This window comes from Eublepharis macularius, chromosome 14 (genome assembly GCF_028583425.1).
Source record: "Eublepharis macularius isolate TG4126 chromosome 14, MPM_Emac_v1.0, whole genome shotgun sequence".
In the NCBI taxonomy this organism is placed as follows: Eukaryota; Metazoa; Chordata; class Lepidosauria; order Squamata; family Eublepharidae; genus Eublepharis; species Eublepharis macularius.
In genome coordinates, this window is record NC_072803.1 from 65,731,791 (window position 1) to 65,755,925 (window position 24,135).

The 24,135-nt window shown below is 48.4% G+C and overlaps 1 protein-coding gene across 1 annotated transcript in view; it reads right to left on the minus strand.

Annotated features, from left to right (window-relative positions):
- The window catches only part of VAV2 (vav guanine nucleotide exchange factor 2), a 305,666-nt gene extending 285,145 nt beyond the window's left edge, over positions 1-20,521 (minus strand). Inside the window, exon 1 of the mRNA XM_054997449.1 lies at positions 20,231-20,521. Coding sequence (XP_054853424.1) covers positions 20,231-20,434 — 204 coding nt within the window. The 5' untranslated portion in view covers positions 20,435-20,521. The remainder of the gene's footprint in view (positions 1-20,230) is intronic.
- Positions 20,522-24,135: the final 3,614 nt, after the last annotated feature.

Here is a 24,135-nt window from a genome sequence, read left to right on the forward strand (position 1 = left end):
TAAACTATATTTAACAATAAAAATCCCTTATCTATCATTATCTATTGTTTAAATATTTCAACTACCGGTAAAGAACTACCTTCCCCCTTTACAAGTTATCCAAAGACCAGATTTTCCCCTTCATGTCCCCCTTTCGTTCCATATAATTCTTAAATTTCTCCCAGTTCATAATAAATTCTTCTATATCTTGTTCTTTAAGTTTCCTTGTTAATTTGTCCATTTCTGCCATGTTCGATAACTTCTGGATCCAATCTCATTTCAGAGAATTTCTAATTGTGTAGTGAGTACTCCGGAAAAGTGGTATTTAGTGGGGAAAAGATAATGCCACATCACAGAGGAGGGAAAAAAGAAACGCAGAACAATTCATAACCCAAGCTGCGCATGCACCTATCAGTCCCTTCTAATGTGATTTCTAGTTTCCAGAATGTGGCCAACCAGTGAACACAGTATTTGTTCAAAGAAAATATTTCTGTCACCTTCCATTGCCATTATATAAATCTCTGGTACAGCTTCAATTGCCTTGCCAGACAGCCTGTAAAAAGGAAAAGAAGGGGCAGGAGAAAAGTTTTTTACTTTGGGAAGGACATGAGGACAAAGAGGAGGGAGACAGTGATTGAAAGCATTCTGAAGGGGGGGGGGGGTCCTTCCATCTCTTCAAACACAATAATTCAGGGGCAGTCAATATAACTGACAGTGGAGGGATCACAAAAGAAGTTTCTTCTTCACACCAGACATGAAGGTACAGGATTCACTGCCATAAGATGTAATGACAGCCACCAGTTTTGGAAGCTCCAAAAAGTCCAGTTCAGGGACGAGAGGTCTCCAGAGCTTCCACTGTGAAACCCAAGGTCCCTTGGGCCCAGCATCCCAATACTAACAGTGGCCAGCCAGATGCTTCTGGAAGAACCTGAAAAAGGTAACAGCCCTCCCCATCTGTGTCCCCCCTCCAACATCTGGTGCTCAAATGCAGACTGCCCCCATCTGTACACTGAAGCTCTGTTTAGGCCACCATGACAAATCCCCAGTGACAAGGCTTCCTGTTTTCAGCACAGGGAGCCATTACCCCACTCACACAAAAGCAGAGTTTCACCAAAATTAAAGGCTGCCTGCTCAGAAGGTATTTCTTCTCCTCAAAGGACAGGTTAAATGCCATGTTTTAAATGTAAACTAGCATAATTACTTCTGAGAAAAGAATTCCTGGGCACGGAGAAACCAGAATCGGTAATTGCTCTGATGACAGCACGCAGGTGAGGACTGAACAATAGCCCCAGTCAACGAGAGGCAAAGTCATCTGCAGCATCACCTTATTATGAGAAGAGCAATTGGCTCTACCAAGACCTAAAACGCTGGCCTTTGAAGAAAGGAGAGAAAACGAACTTGGACAATTTAATTCTACCTCTTTTGACACTGGCAGCCTTCCAAATTTAGGGTCGTATTTAAATTGCCATGAGGCTAGATTTCTCAGAAACACCTTTGGAGAACTGGAAAAAAGGTTCAAACTTGTACTAAAATATTTATGCCTCTCTCTTTTCATGCTGCAAAGGAGGAGAAAAATACCCTCTATTCCGAAGTCCAATGGATGAAGCTGAGCAGTACAGTAAACAATCCAAAGGTGCAGCGGACATTGCCAAATAGTCATACAGATGAGAATGGGAAGCTGAAGACACCAAGGACTGTTTTCCTTAAGCATAGCAAAGCATCATGTCTGAATGCCTCAACAAGGGTATGAAACCATGTTTAAGTGCTGCACGCACAACAAAACTGCAGCGGAAGCCATTTCCACAACTCTCCAGACTAACTGCAGGGTGACAGGCCAGTTTCACCGGGGTGACTGCACACTCTTGGAGCGAGGCTTTGTTTTGCAACTGAAACCATGGCTTTACTGTACATTTGTGATCTCAACCAGGGTCAAGGACCAACCACGGTTGCATGTCATCTCTTCACTGGGATGTTTTTTAACAATGAAACATCTTTAATGGTTAGACAGCCCTTCCACAACTCATCCATCTCCACCCCCATAGCAAGGAAGAAAGTGGACTTTAGGCCTCACAGTCCACCTACAGAAGAATCCACATTTCAAGTGGCGCAGGCGCCAGGAACACACACACACCACACAGCTTGAGAACCTGTGGGCTTGGCAACAGCACACTGGCTTGATTTCCCTGTTTCTCTCGCCCATGCTGCATTGCTGCTGCCCACCCTCCAGCTCAGTAAAATATTTCAGGCATGGGGAGGGTCTGAGCCTGCACTGCACACCCACTAGAGTAGCACCGTCTCGTTCCTTCAACCCAAGAGGGTTGGACACCAGTGGCATAGTTTTGTTGAGGTGGCTGAACAGAACCGTTTGGGTAGGGGAATGCTTTTCACAGAAAATACCTTGTATGAACCACCTTTTCCCATCCCCTTTGACTCCCCCTCATCTGCTGCCATTTCAGCACCATTTTTGCCCTGGCAGCTGTTTCTTCTGCATGCCTAAGCAAGTTAGAAGGATAATCCAGTCAACTTCCAGGAATCGCACATTGAGTGATTCCGCACACGTTGGATAACGCACTTCCAATCCTCTTTATAGATCATTTGGAATGGGGTTTTTTGTGTGCGGAACAAAAAATCCACCTCAAACGACTGATAAAGTGCATTGGAAGTGCATTATCCAACATGTGCGGAATCAGCCAGTGATTAGGACAGTATCACAATGCTAGAGCTATAAAAACAGCCCTGTAGGATCAGGCTGGAAGTTCATCTAGTCCAGCACACCAGCCAGATGTGCTTCCAGGAAGCCCCCAAGGAGGGCCACGGAAGTCAAAGCCTGCCCCTCTTCTGCCCCTGGTACCCTTCAAACATGGAGGTTCCATTTCACCCCTGTGGCTAAATGCCATTGATGTACCTGTCCTCTAGGAACTTCTCTAACCTCTCATTAAAGCCATCCTGACATCCTGTGGTAGAGAATTCCACGAGTCAATTACTCTTTGAGTGAAGTACTTTCTTTTGTCTGTCCTGAATCTATTGCTCATTAACTTTGTCAGGTGCCCCAAGTCCTAGTATTTTAGAAGAAAAAGTTATCTGTCCAATTTCACATCTTTCTTCTATGCTGAAATACCCCTTTCTTACTCGTCCCTTGCAGAGAAGCTGTTCCACCCCCAAATCATTCTGCTTACCCTTTCTGCTCTAAATTGCCCCTTTTCAAGATGGGGCAACCAGCCAAATCAGATTTGCCCACCCTACAACAAACAGTAGATTAGGGACCACGCACTGAACGGCACAATACATCATGATGCTATGGAGCCAAACCATTCTGGTTCTGTGATTAGGCCAGTGAGGGCAAGCGAAATCAACTGAGAGAGGGAGCCAAGTGCGTGTAGCGTGATGGAAGGAGCACTAAAATGTTTTACAAAACAGCACTGTGTAAAAAATCTAAGACGCCTTCCCACTGCACTAAGCTAAGAAAGGACCTCTCTTCTCCCCCAACACCACAACCACATCACTGAGGACTCAGTTCAGAAATGGAGAGCCAGGCAGCCAAGCTCCAGCGAGCCAGACAATGTGCCTCCGATGCTCTGGCAAAATTCCTAGGAAAGAGCCATGCCCAGAGGACAGGGCTGCAAGCAGGGAAGTTGTTTGGGAGGTCAGCCACAAGAGAGAGTTGAATCATTCAACGCACAACACTTCGCCCAGCCTTCTGTCAGGCCCTTTGCTGCTTTTTATTAAAAGAAACAAAAAATGATAGGAGACCCAGTATTACACAGCTGGGTGGCCAGATATTCCTCACGTTTAGAATCTGCTTATCTTAAAAAACAATATAACATTTTAAAAACAGAAAGTAAACTTCCTGGGCATTTTTCACAAAGAAAAAAAATCCTAAAAGCCAACTGAGCAACGAGAAATCTTTTTTTTGGGGGGGGGATGCAAAAACCAGGCTGAAGTTCATCCCATCCAACATTCTGTTTCTAACTGTGGCCTGCCAGGAGCTTTCATAGATAAAGCACTGCAATGGGTCACAGGCAGCCCATAAAGAGGATGGCCTTCTCCAGCTATCTTTGTCAGCATCTCATACCCAGAGGTATACTGCCCCTGCATGTAGAGGTTCTATTCTTAGCTATAATAGCCAATAGCTTCACCCCCAGTTCAATATGTCTTTAATAAAAACCCAGCTATTTAAGATAGCCTTCATCACCACACCCTGAGGCTAAGAATTCCACAAGTCAGTCTGATGTTCTATGACAAGTTAAATCTTTCTCTTCGTCTGCAACTCACTGCCAGTCACTACCCGGCCGATCCCAAGGAAAAGCAAACGTCTACTACTAGGTTATACTGCTATTTTCTGAAGCAATTTCTGGAGCTCTCTGAGCCCAGCAGCTGGTGGGGTTGAACACCCAGCAGCCCCAAATTCAGCAGCCCCTGAAACACAAGTGAGGAAGAAAGAGTGACAGGACACCCCCCAATCCCACTCCCAGAAGAATCTGCTGGCTCGGCCATTCACAACCCCAGCGAAAGGGACTCGGAAGCAGCAAACCAGGGGCAGGTTGCAGAGGGTTAAGTTGCCTTGGCTCCGGCCGCAACAATTTCGCCTCCTCTTCCAGCCCTGCCGAGCAACATCAGACATCCTGTTGCACATTTCGACAAAGGCTGCCCGTCTGCATCCCAGCTAAAGTTCACAGAGGGATCAGGGGACTTCTTAGCCACCAGAAGTTAAGACATTCAGGAAGTGGGAGGTCTGTGAAGGGCTGTTAATCATAATAGTTTAATAAAGACTCTATGGACAAGGGCTTGGAAATGACAACAGGAGGGCTTCCCATTAGACATTGGGCCATTAGCTGCTGGGGGTGGAATGCTTGCCTGGACGGGTCCAGCTCTTCAGTTCTCTGCGTCTGATTTTTTGAAAACCAAAGCAAGTCAGCAGAAGTGCTACAATGTGCTTGTTGAGCTAGGGTTACTGTGGGGGTGTCTGGGATACTGCCTACTTTTGTGTCCTACTTGTGCTACGTGGGAGGCAGGCGGCTAAGAAGTCCCCTGGTCCCTCTGTGAACTTTAGCTGGGATTCAGACGGGCAGCCTTTGTCGAAATGCGCAACAGGATGTCTGATGTTGCTCGGCAGGGCTGGAAGAGGAGGCGAAATTGTTGCGGCCGGAGCCAAGGCAACTTAACCCTCTGCAACCTGCCCCTGGTTTGCTGCTTCCGAGTCCCTTTCGCTGGGGTTGTGAATGGCCGAGCCAGCAGATTCTTCTGGGAGTGGGATTGGGGGGTGTCCTGTCACTCTTTCTTCCTCACTTGTGTTTCAGGGGCTGCTGAATTTGGGGCTGCTGGGTGTTCAACCCCACCAGCTGCTGGGCTCAGAGAGCTCCAGAAATTGTTTCAGAAAATAGCAGTATAACCTAGTGGTAGAAGTTTGCTTTTCCTTGGGATTGTCCGGGTAGTGACTGGCAGTGAGTTGCAGACGAAGAGAAAGATTTAACTTGTCATAGAACATCAGACTGACTTGTGGAATTCTTAGCCTCAGGGTGTGGTGATGAAGGCTATCTTAAATAGCTGGGTTTTTATTTAAAAAAAGACATTGAACTGGAGGTGAGGTGAGTCTTTTTCAACAATTTAGCTGCCTGCCTCCCACGTAGCACAAGTAGGACACAAAAGTAGGCAGTATCCCAGACACCCCCACAGTAACCCTAGCTCAACAAGCACATTGTAGCACTTCTGCTGACTTGCTTTGGTTTTCAAAAAATCAGACGCAGAGAACTGAAGAGCTGGACCCGTCCAGGCAAGCATTCCACCCCCAGCAGCTAATGGCCCAACGTCTAATGGGAAGCCCTCCTGTTGTCATTTGCAAGCCCTTGTCCATAGAGACTTTATTAAACTATTATGATTAACAGCCCTTCACAGACCTCCCTCTTCCTGAATGTCTTAACTTCTGGCAAAGCCGCTTCAGTTTGCAGCAGTGATTGCCGGAAGTTCCTTCTGCACTGGAGAAAGCCGCTTGCTCTTTGGCCAGGCCTAAACCTACCAGGATTCAATAGATAACCCTGAACTGGAATATTGTTAGAAAGGCCCCCCACCATCTAATCTCAGCTCACCATTCATAGCTTTATAGCCAACTATCATGTTCCCCCTTCGTCATCTAAATTAATTCAAATTTAATTGTGGGGGGGGGGGAGTCAGCAGTTCTGATTTTTTAAAGGAAGGATAATTTTCGTTACCATCTCGGTCCCTTCGGATCCTTTCTGAGATGGGGACTGGGGGAGGGCTGAATCAAGCGTGAGATGAAGACTGTGCACTGAAGCTCCTGCCAGGATATGTTTTTATTATTTATTTATTTACTGTATTTATAGTCCACCTTTCTCACTGAGGCTTAAAATACATGTAAATCAGGAATGGTCCATACGAAGAGACATCTCATAAGCACAGGGCAGGTCAATAACAATCAATACAAAGCGATGTTGAAAGAGCAGTGTACTAGAACAAGGACTACCAAAATCTGAATGAGCATGGCGTATTAGGCATGACACAACGAAGAAACAATGGTATTACATCAGTAGAAAACAATGAAATGACAACAGGGTGATACATAAGCAACAGATATGTTCTATACACAGTGGCAGAACCCATAGCCCCCTCCCCTTTATCAAGTCACTTTCTGAACTCTGTGTGTTACAGTACAGCCCTGTTACCTTTACAGAAAAGCTCTCCTGAACAGTCGTTTTAAACTGTTTGCAGAATGTCAGGAGTGTGGGAGCCTTCCCGACGTCCTCAGGAACACCCTTCCACAAGGTGGGGGCCACAACAGAGAAAGCCCATGTACAGTTGATTGTTGATCTTGCCCATTTGCAGGATGGCACCTGCTGAAGCCCTACTCAGATGAACAGAGGTGGCACGCTGGAGCACAGGAGAGAGCCGGTCCTGCAGATACGAGGCTCCACGGCCCTGCAGGACTTTGTACGTGACAGCACTTTGAACTGAATCTGGTAGCTGATGGGTAGGCCAATGGACTAACTGGAGAATTGGGGTAATGTGCATGCCCCAGCTAGCCAGGGCTGAGACTGCTGAACCTCACAAGCTGGGCTCTACTTATGCCCTGACTCCGTGGAAATGCAGGAAAGCTGCAGAGCGCCATTTCCCAAAAGCCCTAGCTGGCAAGGTTTGTGATTTTTTAAAGTGTCTTGCCCTGAGTATAGCAAAACCATACCAGAAAGTGTGTGGGAAACAGCACAAGAAATGTCAAAAGCCAGAGCAAGGGATGGATTAGGCTTCCAGGGGATTCCAGAGGCAGAATAAATCATACAAGGTGTGGGGAGGGGAGTGCTGTATTTTAATTCAGCTTTCCTGGTCAAAGAATTCCTATCAATGCATTATTCGCCTGGAGCACCCTCAGTTCTGCCTAAGACAAGCAAGCAGAAGAGAAAACTGTATTTTTGAACAGGACAGGCCAAGTCTTTGTTTCAGGAAAAGCCTGACCCTCCCAGCCAAACACAAGGCACTGACTGTTGTTTGCAAGACCACCTAGTAATCCTGAGGCGTAGATATATTCCTTTACAATGAAACAGGGTTTTCCCCCAGATGCTGAATTCCCTGTTCAGAGTTCCAGAGGAGTTAGCCGTGTTAGTCTGTAGTTGCAAAATAATAAAGCGTTCAGTAGCACCTTTCAGACTAACCAACTTTATTGTAGCATAAGCTTTCGAGAACCACAGCTCATATCTGACAAAGAGAGCTGTGGTTCTTGAAAGCTTATGCTACAGTAAGGTAGGTTAGTCTTAAAGGTGCCATGGGACTCTTTAGCTGTTCAGAGTGGAATTCTACACGTGTGAGGAATTGCAGGACTCAGAAAGAGACAACACGATTTAAGGGCAACAGCCAGGAAGGAAGTGGATTCTTCCAGTCAGATCCAGCAAGAAGGGGAACAAACCATCAATGGGAGCGATTATGCCAAGAGCTGCAAGCGAGCAATGGAGAAACCAGTGAAACAAGGCACACCACAATTTTCTACCCAGTTTTGATCTCATCATCTGAGGAAATGCTGGGCTAAAGTCCCCAGTACCTACTTCAGAGGCAAAGGAACCCTTACCCCGCCCCCCCAACACACACACAGAGAAACACACTTCTGGGATATTAGATACCTTCACAACAATGATGACTAGAAACATTTTCCCCCAAAACGAATGCTGAGCTTCTCAGAGACCTGAATTCTGCATCAACAGCTACATCCAGCTGCTTCTCTGCATTCCCATGGAACTGCAGCACACACCCCAGTCGAGGTCTGATCTGCGGTCACTGAAGGGAGAGAGTGCCACAAGCAGCAATTTTTGACAGCTACTTCCACACAAATCTGGTTTGAGGACCCTGGAGACCCATAGAACTTAGAAGAGACCACCACGCTTAGAACAGGCAGACTTTGCAACCATGAGCACCACACAGCTCTGTTAAGGCAAGTTTCCAGCAACCAACAGCAAGAAAATGAAAGGGGGAGGGGGAGGGGGAGGGGAGGGGGAGGGGAGGTCCAAAGCATGGACCTGAAACCTGCAGGCGATGCTACTAGCCCACAATGCAGCCTGCCGTTCAGAAACAGGACAGCCAACTGTTAACTGCATCAGAGCCTATGCTCAGCATCTCCCAGCCTTCCCTTTGCTTCACTTAGTGTATGAATTAAAGCAGCAGGCAAGAAGACTGACTTTAAGAGGGCCAAAGAATAAAAACTACCCGCCAGCAGAGGAGTTCATCCCTGTGTGGATCACTGAACTTGGCATGCTGTCCAACTGAAAGGAGGAGCAAGCAGAGCAGTGATGCATGCACTGACTTGCTCCAAGGGCAAGTGCTCTCAGAAATAGGTGTGTGTGTGTGTGTGTGTGTGTGTGTGTGTGTGTGTGTGTGTGAATGATCCAATCGCACCTGATACACAGACACAGCTGAATTCTCTGTCCTGCACCAGCATCAGATGGTGCCTCATTACTGGTCCACCTGGCCTAGTGTGGTCTATTCTGTTCTACAGCAGCCCTCTGAGGGAAATTCTTTTCACAAGAGATGCCAAGCATTGAACCTACCCCAAGCTACTACTTTCCCCTTCACGCCTCACACTCCTCTCTCTAACCACAGGAAGAAGCTCCACCCCACCCCCCCCTTCCCAGACAAACATGCCAGGTCAGAGCACTGAATCACACAGCTATGCAACAAACAACCTCCTTGGCCCATATGGGACTTCCATCTTTAATTTATTTTGCATGGCTCGGCCCATGTTCTCTTACAGTACACAGACTGGGACTTAACGGAAAACAGCTTTTGGCCAAAGCAACATTAGCCCAACATCCAGAGCCACTGAGACCGTACCACTACAGAGCACAGGAGAAGGATCCTGCCCATTCTCAAAACATATCCCTGACTGCAGAAAGGTAGCATGTTGAGCACAAAAATTCCAGCCAGACATCTTTAATGAGAAGGATGCTTCAACTGCAGGAAAACTGTTCATAGGGGACCTCCATCCATTAGGCTAAGAGTTAGTGCTGCATGGCTGCTGCTGCTGCTACTGCCTTCCACCAAGCAAAAATGCCCATTTTTCCTTCTCTCCTTTGAGCCAGCAGCCCAGTGCAACCTGTAAGTTTGCTTTGCCCCCAGCACCATCCCAGCAAACCCTGTTCAGCCTGCAGCACATCCCATTCCCCCTTTCAAGGGCTATATCCGCAGCCTTTGGGCTTTGCTGCTATGCCTTGACACATCCTATTTTCTCCCTCTTGTATTGACTGTGTAGCCTGATGAAGAGTTCTGGAGAACCTAAAAGCTTGCCCACTGGTTTTGTAATGGGCATAGTTGAGTGACGTTTGGGTGGTCCTTATAAAGACTTCTACAATCTGTCTGCGGGCTAAGGTGGCTACTTGTAACCTTTGTCTATTTAAGAAACAGTTTTTTCATTTGTTTAACATGGGTAAGTTTTCACACAGGAAAAGCCATACCATTTTTTTTAACGTGGAGCTCAGCTGGGAGGGGGGGGGACATCCTTCATTCTCACTGTGTTTCACAGAGGCCAAGCACCATTCACTGTCCATCAGCTGAGCAGGTTGTATTTATTTCTCCTGCCCTACCTGGGGAAGGCAATGGCAAACCACCTCGTAAAAAGTCTGCCAAGAAAACGGTGTGATGTGATGTCCCCACATGGGTCAGTAAGGACTCGGTGCTTGCACAGGGGACTACCTTTACCTTACCCTAACCCCAAGTGAGATTTTCAACACTGTGCTCATTTGCAAAGGGAAGGGAGAAAAAAGATTCCCCGAAGAATCAGCTTCAACAGAGCAGTGCAAATCTGCTCATGCAGTAATTAACACCACAATCTGTTTGACCTTTTGAATAAATCACTCTTTTCTGAAGGCAAAGCTGTTGAACACATTCACAAATATAATTAAAGGGGGAGGGGGACGTGAGAAAGGGGCAGGGATTAACTTTCTCCTTAAAAATTCTTCTTGCAAGAAAGAATATATGCAAGGAGACCAAGCAGGTGCCACAGCTCCACAACTTGTGCTTCCCCCTGCCCTGCTGAAGCAAACTTCTCTCTAAGCTCCTTGTGGGCAGAGTTGATTTCCAGGCAGCTCTGGGGGGCGTTGAGAGCCTCCCCGGTGACTCTGTGGAGGCCTGGGGCTGGCTGGAGCCATAAAAGAGAAACAGCTTTTGGCCAAAGCAACGTTAGCCCAACATCCAGAGCCACTGAGACCATACCACTACAGAGCACAGGAGAAGGATCCTGCCCATTCTCAAAACATATCCCTGACTGCAGAAAGGTAGCACGTTGAGCACAAAAGGCGGGGCTGGCTGGAGCCATAAACAGAGCTGCTTCTTAGCATCCTCTTAGATGCTCTGTGAGGCCCCTGGCTCCTTGGTTTGCTAGGCAGCTGGGCAATATGAAGCAGACAGGAAAAAGGCTAGAAGGATGCTGGTGGAAGACTGGGGATGAATCAGACAGAGCACGTCACAGAGCCCATTTGCAGGCCAATGAGGTGGCCGTGATGGCGACAAAGACTTCCTTCTCTGCCACCACAGAGTCAGCAGAATCTCAACTGTCCAGCTCAATTGTTTAAAGTAGTTTGTGACTTGGTAACACCTAAGTTTGACCCAGCCTGTCATGAAAATCTAGCCCTAACTGTGATGTTTTTGCTGACAAAATCTCTCTTGGAGGCCAAGTTGAGAGAAAATCTGATATCTGAAGAATCAGAAGCCCCTATTTGTCTTTTTGTTATGGATAGGTCCACATTGATTCTGCCTATGGATGCTGAAAGGGCCAAAATCTTGCAAGGAAAAGATATTGGAGCCATTAGTGAAAATCCTCAACTCCTCTCTGATTGAGGCGGCTCTCCCTAAACCTTTGAAGGAGGCAGTTATTAGACCTCTGCTCAAAAACCTTCATTGGCGAGGAATGAGGTGGCCAATTACAGGCCAGTCTCCAATCTACCTTTTCTAGGGGAACTGATAGCACATGCGGCGGCGGAGCAGCTCCCCCACTTCCAGGGTGACGCGGACGCCCCTGGCCCATTCCAATCTGGCCTGGATTTGGGACCAAGACGGCTTTAGCTGCACTGGTGGACGATCTTCTCCCGAAGTTAGATGGGGGACAATCTTCCCTGTTGATACAACAGTTATATCTTTCAGCAGCCTTTGACACAGTGGACCACTCCATTCTTATCCACCAGCTTGAATACGGAGCGGGTGTTAACAGCGCAGCCCTTCAGCAGTTTCACTCTTTTCTGCCTGACTGGATACAAAGTCTCCATTGAACTGGGTGGGATTTATCTTGGGCAGTCCCTGCAGAAAACTAGCATCCAAGATCTTCTTACATCGGTATGAAGAGTGGTTGGTTAAAAGATGCCAAAGTTCTTCCCCATCCCCAGCACAGGGCAGCTCCTGCCTCCCAGTCGGCTGTTCACTAAACCCCGTTAAGTACACGAAGCAATTTAAGAATATGGCTCACGGTGTGCTGTTATGGTGGGGAGAGCGGCGGGGGGGGGGGAGAATTCAGCAAAAAATGGTTTTTCGCTTTAAGGTTTTTTTTCCCTTTGGGGAACACAACATACTTCCTCTTCATTAATATAAAATTTGTCTTTACTATTTTCAACTTCTATTTTTTTCCTGCCCTGCAGAAGACATAGAGGGCAGCAGTTTGTGCTTCTCTCTTTAGTACAGGGCATGTTTACAATTTTGTTTATAGTAAACTAGGCATCTCTTTTATTTTATAAATATGCAATACAGCACAGTTCTATGTGCTAAAGTGTTACAAATTATGCATGTTATGTTGTAAAATTAGTAAAATGGACTTATATAAGTATGATAAGCATTGTGTATATTTTTATTTTCCCAAAAATTTCCACAGGCATTTTCCTAAAGAAAAGAAAAGCCTCTTTTCTCCATCGCTTCAGAATTTCCAGAAATGTTACAGTTTTAGATGCAGGAGTTGCCCACTGTTTCTAAACGCTACTGGGTCTGGCCAGTGCATTCTTGCACTGTCTCGTAACAGCTGTAGAGTTTTGTTCCAGCTCCCTCACCCCTGCCAGAGTCTTAAGTGACAGAGAATGCTCTGTCTACCAGCTGCACAGATACAAAATCAAGCACGGTTAAAAGTTTACCAAGGCACATCCTGTCCTGTAGCCTATGAAGCAACTTATGTACAGGAAGACCTGCAAAAGTGGGCAGATGCAAAGTGGTCCAGCGTGACCTCCAATCTGAATTTCAGGCCAAACACTAAAGCGAGGCACCGATGGGCTCAACTCAAACAGAACTGACCACTGCAGTTATAACAAATTCAATCATTTTCCTTCCTTTCTTTGCAAAGTTCATGGCACCCCTAGAGCAGCCTCTCTAGGGGAACTTTTGTCTGACCCTGCAAAACACCTTGTGTTCTGCAGCAGGATCTGCATACAAGGGATTTGTGGATAGTTTATTAATCTCATATCTCAAGAACCACTCTTAGAAGACAAAATGGGTGGGCTGGAGAGATTCTATTTGTTCTTTTTTGTGCATGTTTGTGTACAGCAAGCAAGACAATTCAACCCAACCCTACCCACCACGCAAGGCCAGCTACTCCTGTCTAGTCCCTGTTGGCCTGTTTGCAGTGCAAGGTCGAAGCATAGTGCAGAAAATCCTGGTGGATATGCTTCCACGTTCCTCTGGAAGATCAGCAGTGGGACTGGGATGAGGCATGGGGCCAAACACTTCATAAATCTCAGATGGACAGGCTGGCTGACTTTGGGAACATTTGTGGTAGAGCATAATGGTCACTGCCAGCTCCCTGCACTGGTACTCTGGACATTTTTCTGTCCATCTTCAACATTCTTGTTCAAGTCACGCTCTGGACAGTGACTGTACTTATGTCAGAAAGTGGAAGGTGAAAGAGAGGAAAGAGTTTGTGGTTTGTGGTGTATACAGCCATCCCTACTTTTGCCTCTGGTGAAACAGGTTTTTCATTATTTCAAAAATCTGTCAAACCTATCTGACAGAGAGACAAAAGAAGTCTGGATGAAGAGCACAGAACTCCCTTATTGAGTGTCTGAGTTTCCTACAGACACACACAGAGGCTACCTGCATGTTTTCCCCCACTGGTTCTGGCCTCAGATTGCTTTGTTTTATCCTGATTTCTGCTTGCATTTTTTCTGCTTTGGGGTTTTTTGTTTTTTTAGTATTTCCCTGTCTTTTCCCCACTTCTTTTGAAACCACTTTTACCCCGATCTTTCTCTGGAGGTTGATTTTGAGGCAAGTTTTTTCCTCGTGCCAAATGTTTCTTTTGTTTTCATTTGTTCGCCCCACTCCTACCAACCTCCAACTCACTTTTCAACGAATGGATGTTCATCATTATCAAACCATTCCCCCTCCTCACCTTTCTTTCCTCCCTCTCAATTTTGTTTTCTGTCTGTTTTTAATCACCATTTTCATAGTGTTATTACAACCTACCACTGTAACAATAGATGCAACAGATTCTGTGAATTCACAGTCTTCGTTTTAAGAAAAAGGTCTCTACTCTGTTCCATCGTGGAGATGTGCCTTTTCCCTTGTATCTCTGCAGCAGAAGGGGCTATAGACTTAGTCCCAGGGGAGGGGAGGTGCCAGAAAAAATCACATGGCCACTGCTGCTCCAGGCGTCTTCCCAACAGCGGTCAGTTTGCCCCACTGCTGCTCTCTTCACATCCTAGCTCTGTATCAGCCTAGGCAGGGTTCCTCAGTCTGGATCACAGGGAGGGGGAACTTTGGCACGGTGGCAGAACTGCTCCCCTTTTGGGCTTTCCCTGCAAAGACTTCCCCATGTGTTCATTTTTGGTCTTTTTTTAAAAAAGTTCAGCCCTTACATCATTATAATGTTATAAACATGCACAGAAAATAAAAAGGGCAGGTGTTGTGATGTCACCAATGATGCCACCGATGATGGCAGCACCCTCACTTGAACATTCTGATAATTTAAGGCACCTGCAGAACAAAACAGAGCGACTCCACAACAACAGAAATGCACAGGGAGGGCAGACATGCAGAAGAACCGTACCCAAACCGATTCCAATGCTTGGAGATTGACTGCTAAGAAAATCAGGAACTAGTCAGGTGTGTGGAAAAGCCCACACATTCATCCCAAGGAACCTTCTCTGACATGACATCATTCAGAGGCATTCACCTCAAGGCAGTTACCCTGAGGTAACAACCCAGCTCCAGCGACAAGGGAGCCTGAGGGCTTCTTGCCACTGTCCTCCCCTACCAACATCAGTCATCCAATGAGGAAGTCCAGCACTTCACAAACCAAAACTGGCGACTCTTCCACTGCCGAGAGGCCAGAAATCAGGCCCAGCACTGCTTGTTGAGCTGGTGCTTGTGCAGTCTTGGTGCTGGCCTGGAGACAGCCATGCTCAGAGAGTATGGAAACAGGAAGCCCAGAAGTACTGCGCTGACACTGGGTGCAGTGCTACCTCCAGGCTCAAACCCCAGTCAAGGCAGAGGTGGCACAGGCGGGTCAGTCCAACAGCAGAGTCCTGAACAAGGTTAGGAATGAGCAGAAAGGTACACAGAGGTTGGTAGGAAAGGCTAGATAGAGGGCCTTGAGAAAGGCAGGGGCCACACAGACAACAGTGGGTAGCAGTTAGAAATGGGGAAGCCCAGGTTCAAATCCCCACTCGGTCATAAAGCCTAAGGGGCAACCGGAGCTTGTCACTCACTCTCAGCTTGATCTACCACACAGGACTGTTCCAAGGATAAAATGGATGATGGGCTGAACCATATCTGAGCTCCTTGGAGGAAGGAGAGACAAAAATTTGCTTGCATAACCCATGGCTTAGGCCAATCTGCCTCTTGTCATGTCCAGCACAAACTCAAGGCCAGTCCAGATAAACCAACAAGCTCCAAGTCCTGGGGATGCAAACTAAGAGGGTAAGAAAATAGTGCTTCAGCAGTGTGGAGATCATGAAAAGAAAAACTGGCCCTTTCACCATGGGTGTGCTTTTATTGACAGTCTCCAAGTGAAGCATCTGTTATCAGAAAGAAGCTCAGGCAGGGAGAAACATGGTTGAACAAATCTGAAAAACATGGAGGGGTTAATGCATCTGTATTGCTGATATGGAATTATGTGCCAAGTCCAATAAACTCCCACACATATAAAAAGAGCACTCAGCCATATGTAGGAGAAGACCCACAACAGCTTGCCTGGACCCAGAATTCCAAACACCAACAAGCTAAACAGGGGCGATTCTCTGGGCTCAGGGGCAGCCCAACTGCCATGCAGAGGAGCTCCAGTGTGTGCCTCCCTTGCCACAGCAAGAGCAGCAGAAAACTACTCAGGAGGTAGATTGAGACAAGTTGAGGGGGTTTGCCAGGGAAGGAGCGGGATCCTGGACCCCGGCAAGCTAGGTCGAGTTGGGAGGGTCCATCATTGCCCATCGCAAAGTGAAGAATGCTGGCTAGCCCAAGGTGCTTTGTGGAGCTGAAGGAGCTTGTGGCCCTGCTGTAGAAAAAGAAAGAGCAAGCATGGGGGGAGAGGGCTTGGGACCACTGGAGAGTTTCCATGGACAAAGGATACACTCTGCAGTGTGTGACCTTCTTGCCTCTGAGAAAAAAAGTCCTTCTGTCCACAGAACCACTCCAGTGGATGCAGACTCTGGAACTGAACCCTCACAAGAGGGTTGCTATGTCCCTCACTGAGCTCTGGCAACGCTCCAGGAAGAAAAGGGACAAAGCCGGCAGGAAAGAGGCGAGGAGGGCTTCCTTAGCTCCCTCTTCCCTTGGCCAGGCAGGCAGGCGAGGTTACAGCACATGCAGAAGACCCAACAGCTTAACTCCTCTCCAGCTTACAGGGTAGATGACAGCATTCCTCCTCGGAACAGGGCCCATGGCCCATGGGCTCCGGGTCCGACATCCAACAGCCAGAAACGGCACAACACTGACCAACAGCCCCAACTACTGTACGCCCTTCAGGGAGCAGCTGCTTCTGAATGTGGGGATGTCACAGGAACTGACAACTTGGGAGAAATGGGCAGAGGATGGTACTGCAAGGGCTTGCAGGCCACCCGCAGCTCAGGCCAAATGAAGGGGCCAGAGAGGTCGAGTGGTAGGTTTCTGGGGTATCTTTAAAATACCCCTGTCCTATTTGGTTTGCAAAACAAATGGAAAAGCCATCCCCCCCACACACACAACTTTCAAGACACACACCAAAATGTCCCTGACAATTTTGGCCACCTGTCACAAGCCAGGAAATCCACCTAGGTGCTCTGTCCACCAGGGACAAGAAAGCAGCAGCACTGGACAGCTGAGTTCATCCAGTACGGCAGAGATAAAAATACAGGCAGCACCACCAGAACTCCAGGGGTGGCGGCAGCAGCAGGAGCACACTAGGAGAAATGGCACAATCCCTTCTGCTGCTGCAGAAGCTTATCGACGGGCAGGTGGGCTGTAGACTAGCTTCCCCCCTCCCCTCGGATAAAACGGAGCACAGGAGAACAACGTGTAAGCTGGTGTGTGTCCTCACTGGGAGAAAGTGGAACCTAAAGAAAAAATAAAATAAGCTGCCCTACTCCACAAGCTTCCCAAATTACAACCCCTTTTCCCCAGCTCCATACAAGTGAATGGAACAGGTCTCAATTGACCTGCAAAGAGCAAAGAAGAATCTAAGCAAGAATCAAGCTCTTCCCAGTCCCAAACACAGGAGGTGCTTTTGTCTGAAATCAACACCATCCCTCCCTTCCTTTTCTTTCCCTCCACATCCCACCTTTCTGTGGTGTCCTCCTGTCTTCCTCCAAGACCTGGTTTCTGGCTGTTTTTCTGACTTAACATACCATTGCAGTGCCACCCTGCCCCACATCGACCAGACAAGCACCCCATCCCCTGGCAGAAAGAGTGCTCTTGTTCCCCCTACACACACACCTGCACTGCCTGCCAGTTCTGGCCTCCCTTACTTTTAAACAACATTCTTCCTTCTCCCACAAGATTACTATGTTGCTGTGACAAAAACAAAATTAAGCTACTTGCTCTTCCCACCAACAGCAAGATGAAGAGGGGACCAAAATTACAGTTTTTGTACCGTCCCAGGTAAAAACGGAGACAGTGGCATGGGGTGCTCGTAATAACTACCATGAATAGCTTGAGCTATTCATGGTAGGAAAGCTGTACCTGGGCTAGCCCGAGTGTGTGTGGAGTTGCTTGAGATGGAGAAATCCTGAAAGGCAGCCACAAATGTCCCAAAGGATGCTGAGGTGCAATGCTTGGACCAACTGTGCGGAGGGCTACAAGCTCTCTCTGATATTTCTCAGCCTAACCTACCTAACAGGGATGTTAAAAGGCCAGGATAGAGATATTAGCAGTCCTCTCAAGAGCAATAATCCTGGGTATCACCTACAGCTTCCCTTCTGCTTTTTTGGCTAGGAGCTGCTGACAGATTAATCCCTCCTCTAGGAATTCATCCACCTCTTTTTAACTCTTTTGAAGTCATTTAAAGAAGCAGGCATCACCTTATCTTGGGACAGCGAATTCCATGAGATTGCATAGGGGGTGATGGAGCGCTCTCTTTTGTCAGACTGAACCAACTGCCAGTCTGCATCACTGGGTGACAGCAAATTCAAGGGTTACAGATCATGGAAAAGAGGGCAAAGTATTTCACACACAATAAAAGTAAGATCCCTTATTCACTGACATTCCCAGAAAGCAACTTCCATGAAAGATATGGTGCTTAAACCACAACCCCACCAACGTGTCACTCTAGAGAGTCCTTTTGCTGGCAGTTACACAGAGTGGGCAACAAAGCTTAAAGCTGAAGCCACTGCCCAACTATGGCAAAATTAACTCACTTGGCACAGTGGATCTTAGTGCAGTGGATCTTGGCAACTGGATCTCCAGGCACCACAGGCAGAGGCAGGAGGGAGAGGAGCCGCACGGGAACTGGTGGGTCTGCACTTTGACAGCTGGCTATGATTTTGGCTCCCCCCCCCACAAACACACACGCCTGGCCAAGTGTCCCTCCAATGAAACTCACTGTTCACAATGGTACAGTCAGCAAAACAGGTCCCCTCTGCATGTTCTCAGAGGTCCACTACGCGCTGCAGCAAGAAATCCATAACCCATGGTAGATATGCTGGAGGCGTATCTGACTTTTCCTACAGGGGAAATACCTATTCATGTGGGGTCTCTTATAAGGTGATCATAGGCAGTTCATCACCATGGGAGGGGGGGAGGCTTGCTGGAGAGCCACAGGCCACTGCTCAGCTCACACTAGCCCCAAAGATTTTGCTAGCCAATCTGCTGGCAAGTTCCCATATCATTCTAGAATGGCACATTTCCAGAAAGATGAGAGAACCGACTCCCAGTTTGCAAAAGGTTCTCTCCTAGTCACCTGGATGAAGTTCAGAGCCGCCACAAGGGAGCGTGGACTTCTACACGGCAAGGTTGCCTGACTAAATAGTACATCAGAAATGCCAGATTCTCCAAGGGAGAAGCAGAGCTAGCCTAAGCTCCTGCCTTCTCCCTGCACAGTGGACCAGAGAGCAGCATGCTTCAAGCAGCAGAGGTGCCCCTCCTCCTTGCACATTCCCAGAGAGCTCCAGCCAGCAACTACCCTTTGGAACTTTGCGGCCAGAGTTCTCTAGTGGGATGTTGCCTTTAATGTCTAATGGTTGCTAAGCAACATATCCCAACACTTCTGGGAAAAGTACAGAGCAGCCCTCCAAAGGGCACTTGGCAGAGAAAAAAAGAGGATCTCAACCAGTTTAACCCCCAAATGGGAAGCCACGCGCACAAGAGTGAATGGGTCACAGCAAAGGCCCATGCTGTCCAGCCTGCCAAATTTACCACTGCTGCAGGGCATGCAAGAGGAGTGGGGGGGGGTCCTCCTCCCCCTCCTCTGCACCCAGTTCCTGATACTCAGAGGAAATATCGCAGAAACCCCTGTGAGCCACCATCATCACTCAGAAGCCCAGTGTCTTGGCACCTACTTTTCCCAAGCAACAAAATACTGCGCATTTCTGAATAGTTCGTTTCAGTTACAATTTAGCTACAGGAACCGCTCCCCAGGGCATCTCGGCCATGCTCTGAAAAGCTGCAGGGAGGGGGAGCTCTTCCAGCCACGATTACCTGTCCCTTCTCCTCCACACACATGCAAAAATAAACCAGCCTCTGCCAAATCCAGTAGAACCACCTTAAGGAGAATGGATGTCTTTCTTCCGCGTGCTGTTAAGGACTTTTATGCACAAAGCCAGCGGAGAAGCAGCCTCAGCCCGCAGTTGTTCAAAAGCTCTCCAGATGGCCCACAAAACTGAAGCACTCATGACAGAAGCCCCCACAGTCGAGCAAGCACAGCAGCCTCCCCCACCCCCAGGCAGCCGCAGGCAAGTCACTCTCCCACAACTACCCCCATCAGAACTGCGGGTCTCCCTTACAGGGCTGTTGTAAGGACCTCAGCGATGACAGATATGTAAACATCCTAACGCGTGCAATGGTAAGCAGAGTTTGGCATTAGAGTGTTGTTATAACGCCCAGGTCTGCACTGCAGATGCCTAAACCTACAAATATTACTTTCAAGCTGAAAAAAATGGCAGAGCTGCTCAACTGGTTCCATCTGCGCCTCTGAGTCCACCATTACACCGGTGCAGAGAGCTGTTTCTCCGCCCGAACGCCCCTTCCCACCAGACACGTGTCCAGAGGAGTCCGCAGGCGAGTCGCGGGCTGCCCCACCAGCCTGGCTTCAAGCACCCCCCGCGCCCTCCCCGCCAGCCCCGCGGACCGGAGCCTCCTCGCGCTGGCCTGCCGTCGAGGTCGGCCCTACCTGCGACATCTGGGGCCTGAAGTTGATGTCCTTGAGGTCCACCGAGCCCGGCGCCAGGTTGTGGAGCAGCTGGCAGAGCAGCACCCCGTCGCGCAGCGCCTGCGCCAGCTCGAAGACCACGGCCGCCGGCCACACCACCCGGTGGTTGGCCGGCAGCACTTTGCAGTCGATCAGCCAGCGGCCGCACTGCCGCCACTCCTCCATGGCGCCCCGAGCCCGGGCGACTCCTCTCTGCGCTGGCTGGGCTAGTCCGAAGGCGGCGCGGAGCGAGCGGCCTTGCCCATCGCGGCCCCCGCGCGCCCGGCCGCCTCACGCCGCCGCCCGGACGGCCCCGGGGCTGGCCAAGGCGCGCGGCGGCTCCCGCATGCCGGCGCCCCCGCGCACAGGACTGGCAGCCGATGCCCGGCCTCCCCCTTCCCTGAGCGGCTCCCGCGAAGGCAGAAGAGCTGCGCCGAACCCTCCGCTCCGGGCGGCAGCTGGGAGAGCGCCGTCCGCCCCCTCTGAAGCGAGGCGAGGCGCTGGCTGGCTGGCTGGCTGGCTGGCGGGGGGCGGGAACCGTGCAGAAGCGCCCTGCCGCCCCGTCCCGGAACAAAGGACGGGCGGAGGAAACGGCAGGGCTGCTGGCGGCTCCGGCGTTGCCCTCCGGCTGGGCGGCTGCACCGGCGGCAGCGAGCGAGCGAGCGAGAGGGCGGTCAGCCGGCGTGGCTCGCGGCGCCTCCTCCTCCCCGGCGCAACTTCCTTCCTTCGCCAGCAGAAACTTGCCCGGAGGGGAGGGGAGGGGAGGGGAGGGGAGGGCTTGGCTTGTCCGGCCTGGATCCGCCGCTGGCTGGAGGCGGAGGGGCTTCCTGGGCAGCCTGCCGGAAAGGGAAAGGCCAAAGCAGCCGGAGCCCCGCGGGGACTGCACCGGCTCTTCCTCCCGAGTAAATACGCAACGCAGCCGGGGGCCGGGCCAGGCACGTTTCTTCGGAAGGGGACACGCAAAACGCCTTCCCGTGTGGCTCGGAAGCCGCCGATAAGCGTGCCTCGAAATTAGGGGGGCTTACTTGAGAGTAAACATGGAGCAACCCATCCACGCCCCTTTACTGCAGTCTTACGCACACCAGGAGTTAGACTGGCGGAATTTCCCGGGACTTGCTCTCTGCATGCTTACACGGGAGTAAGCTCCTTTGAACTTGAGGGTCTCACAAGAAAACATGCATTAGGTTGGGCTGCTCACCGGTTCCCTTATAGCCTCGCCCTGTGCCTCTTTACTCAGAAGTCAGCCCCACTGAATTCAATGGGTTCTACCCCAACTCATGTTTACTTGTGAGTGATCGTTATTGACCTCGGCGGGATTTCCTATCATATAAGTATGCCTAGAATACGCCTGTGTTATGTGTATTTACAGCAGAGTATGCTTCCAAATATGCACTTTTAGGAACAGGCTTGTTGAACTTTAATATGTTCAGCCAAGAGCAGAAAGATAACTTTGGAACAGAGATCTATGGAGCAAAATTATTTTCAGTAGGAAAGAAAGCAGAGCTGGGATTTCAACCAGTAGAGAAGATGGAAAGCTTTTTCTTCTCTGGGATGACAGAAGAGCATTCTACACATGCTCAGGAGTACAACCTCTTTTTAGCAAATTTGAATGTGATGAACATGCAATAAAAATTTAGTCTCAGCACTTTTTAAACCTAACTAAATATAACAGATTTTAAATTAGATCAAACTTAGTCTGCTATGAAATGCATTGGAATTTTCATAAGAGACATAGACTGAAATCTATTTCTCACCTAAAATCTTCTGTGTGACATTTCTTTTGTCAAAGCTGTAGTTTATCATCTTAGTAACAACCATTTGCTATCTATAGAGACATCGCTACGATCTTTTATGTGACAATAATATAAAAATGTGATTGGTCTTAAATTTTAGCTAATTTTTCATATTTTTAATCGTGATATTTTGCTAAAGCCAGCTTCTGATATCATTGCACACCAGCACAGATAAGTTTCTTATAAATCTGTAAAATTCTAGAAAATCTAGCTTAACAAACTATATTTACAGCTCAATCCTGAGGAGGAGGGGTGCTCAGGAAGCTGACTAGGAGCTAGGAAAGCATATCTCGCACTTACACCTTTGTAGCCCTCTCCTATCATGGCACAACAGCCTGGAGCTGCTCCGCCCAGGTCCCCCACCAGCACTCAGCCACAGTGGCTGGGCAGAGGCAGAACTAGGGCATAACTCTGCTCTGGGGGGCAGGCCAGGGGAGGCAGGCACAAATCAGTCTGTTCCCTGAGCTGTTTCAGCCCCTTACAGCAGCGGAAAGTTACCCCGGCCATGCAGGGCTACTCACTGCCCCTGGCAGTGCCGAAGGGGCTGTTACACCCAGTTGGTGTTGGGGCCATGGGCCCATGACCTGCCTGAACAGTTCTGGGGTGCTCTCTGTGGGCTGGGCCAGCAAGGTGTGTGGGGGGATGCAGGTGGGTTGACTAATGATGGGCCCCCTCCATGTCACGGCACAGCCTCGCTGATCAGCAGCCACCACACCAAATATGCTTCCGCACCCACTCGTGCTCAGCTATGCCCATCACTCCACTCCACCACTGGACTGGGCAAGCCACTGGCTGGATCCCTGTCCCAGGGGACCTTCCCCAGCTTCCTCATTGGGGGCAGCAGAAGCTCTGCAGGGTGGCAAAGTTGTGGATCATGACACAGGCAATGAGCTTGGTGATCGCCATAGGCTGCGTGGCCTGCCCCACTGGATTGCACTGTCCATCTCTTCTAGTGATTAAAAATCATTATCCAGCTTGTTTTAATTTTTTTCCACAGCTCATGAATTGACTTAGAGGTCATACAAAGTTTCCTAAAATACATGTGTATAGCCTAAGTATATATAACTAAAATCAAATATCTATAACATGGTGAACCTATAAATTAACAACTTCCCAAACATCCTATTGTTGACATCCTTGCTCAGGTTTTGCAAAGCGAAGGCCATGGCTTCCTTTATTGAGTTAAACCTTCTCACATTGGATCTTCCTCTTTTCCTGCTACCTCCCACCTTTCCTAGCATTATTTCCTTTTCCAGTCAGTCTTGTCTTCTCACAATGTGACCAAAGTACGATAGCCTCAGTTTTGTCATTTTAGTTTCTGGAGGAAATTCAGGCTTGATTTGATCTAGAACCCACTTCTTTGTCTTTTGTCTGTTTATCTGTAAAACATCATCAATGATGCCACCACTCACTAGAAAATCCTGATTATACAAGGCACATGCAGAACAGAATAAACCAATGTTATAAATATGAAAATGCAAAGGGTGGGCAGAGGGGTGGAAGAATCATCCCCACACCAACTCCAGTGCTTGGGGACCGAATGCTGTTCTTAGCATAATGAACAAGCTGTGTGTGCAGAAAAGCCCCCTGTGGCTTGAAATAGCTCTCCTGTTACCCCACGTACACCTGGTAATTTGTTTCTCCCAATTGCTTTGAGTACAGCTTTCTAAAATCGCAGGTTCTTCATCATTTCTGTGAAGAAATCCATCATCTTTTCATCTCTCCTGAACAGTTCTTCAGTGGATTGTTTCCATATTTTCCTTATTTTGTTCTGAACAGATACTGTATTTTTGTGTTGATCACTCAGCAGCATCCCTAGACATGTTTTGAATTTTCCTTTGATGTTCTGAATTTTGTGGTACAGATCTCTTCTTCTTCTTTTTCTTTTTTGCACTGTTTATTATAATAGCTTTATTGGTCTCTGCATGCAAGTCTGCATTTAGAATTCTGATTCTATTTCTGTCAGCTTTTACTTTTGCTTCTCATTGATCTTTAGCAATTTTAAGAGTTTCATTAGTCATCTATTGAGACTTTTCATTTCTTTTGGCTACATAAATAGTCTTCGTGCAATTGTCCTTGATAATGCCTTTGGTT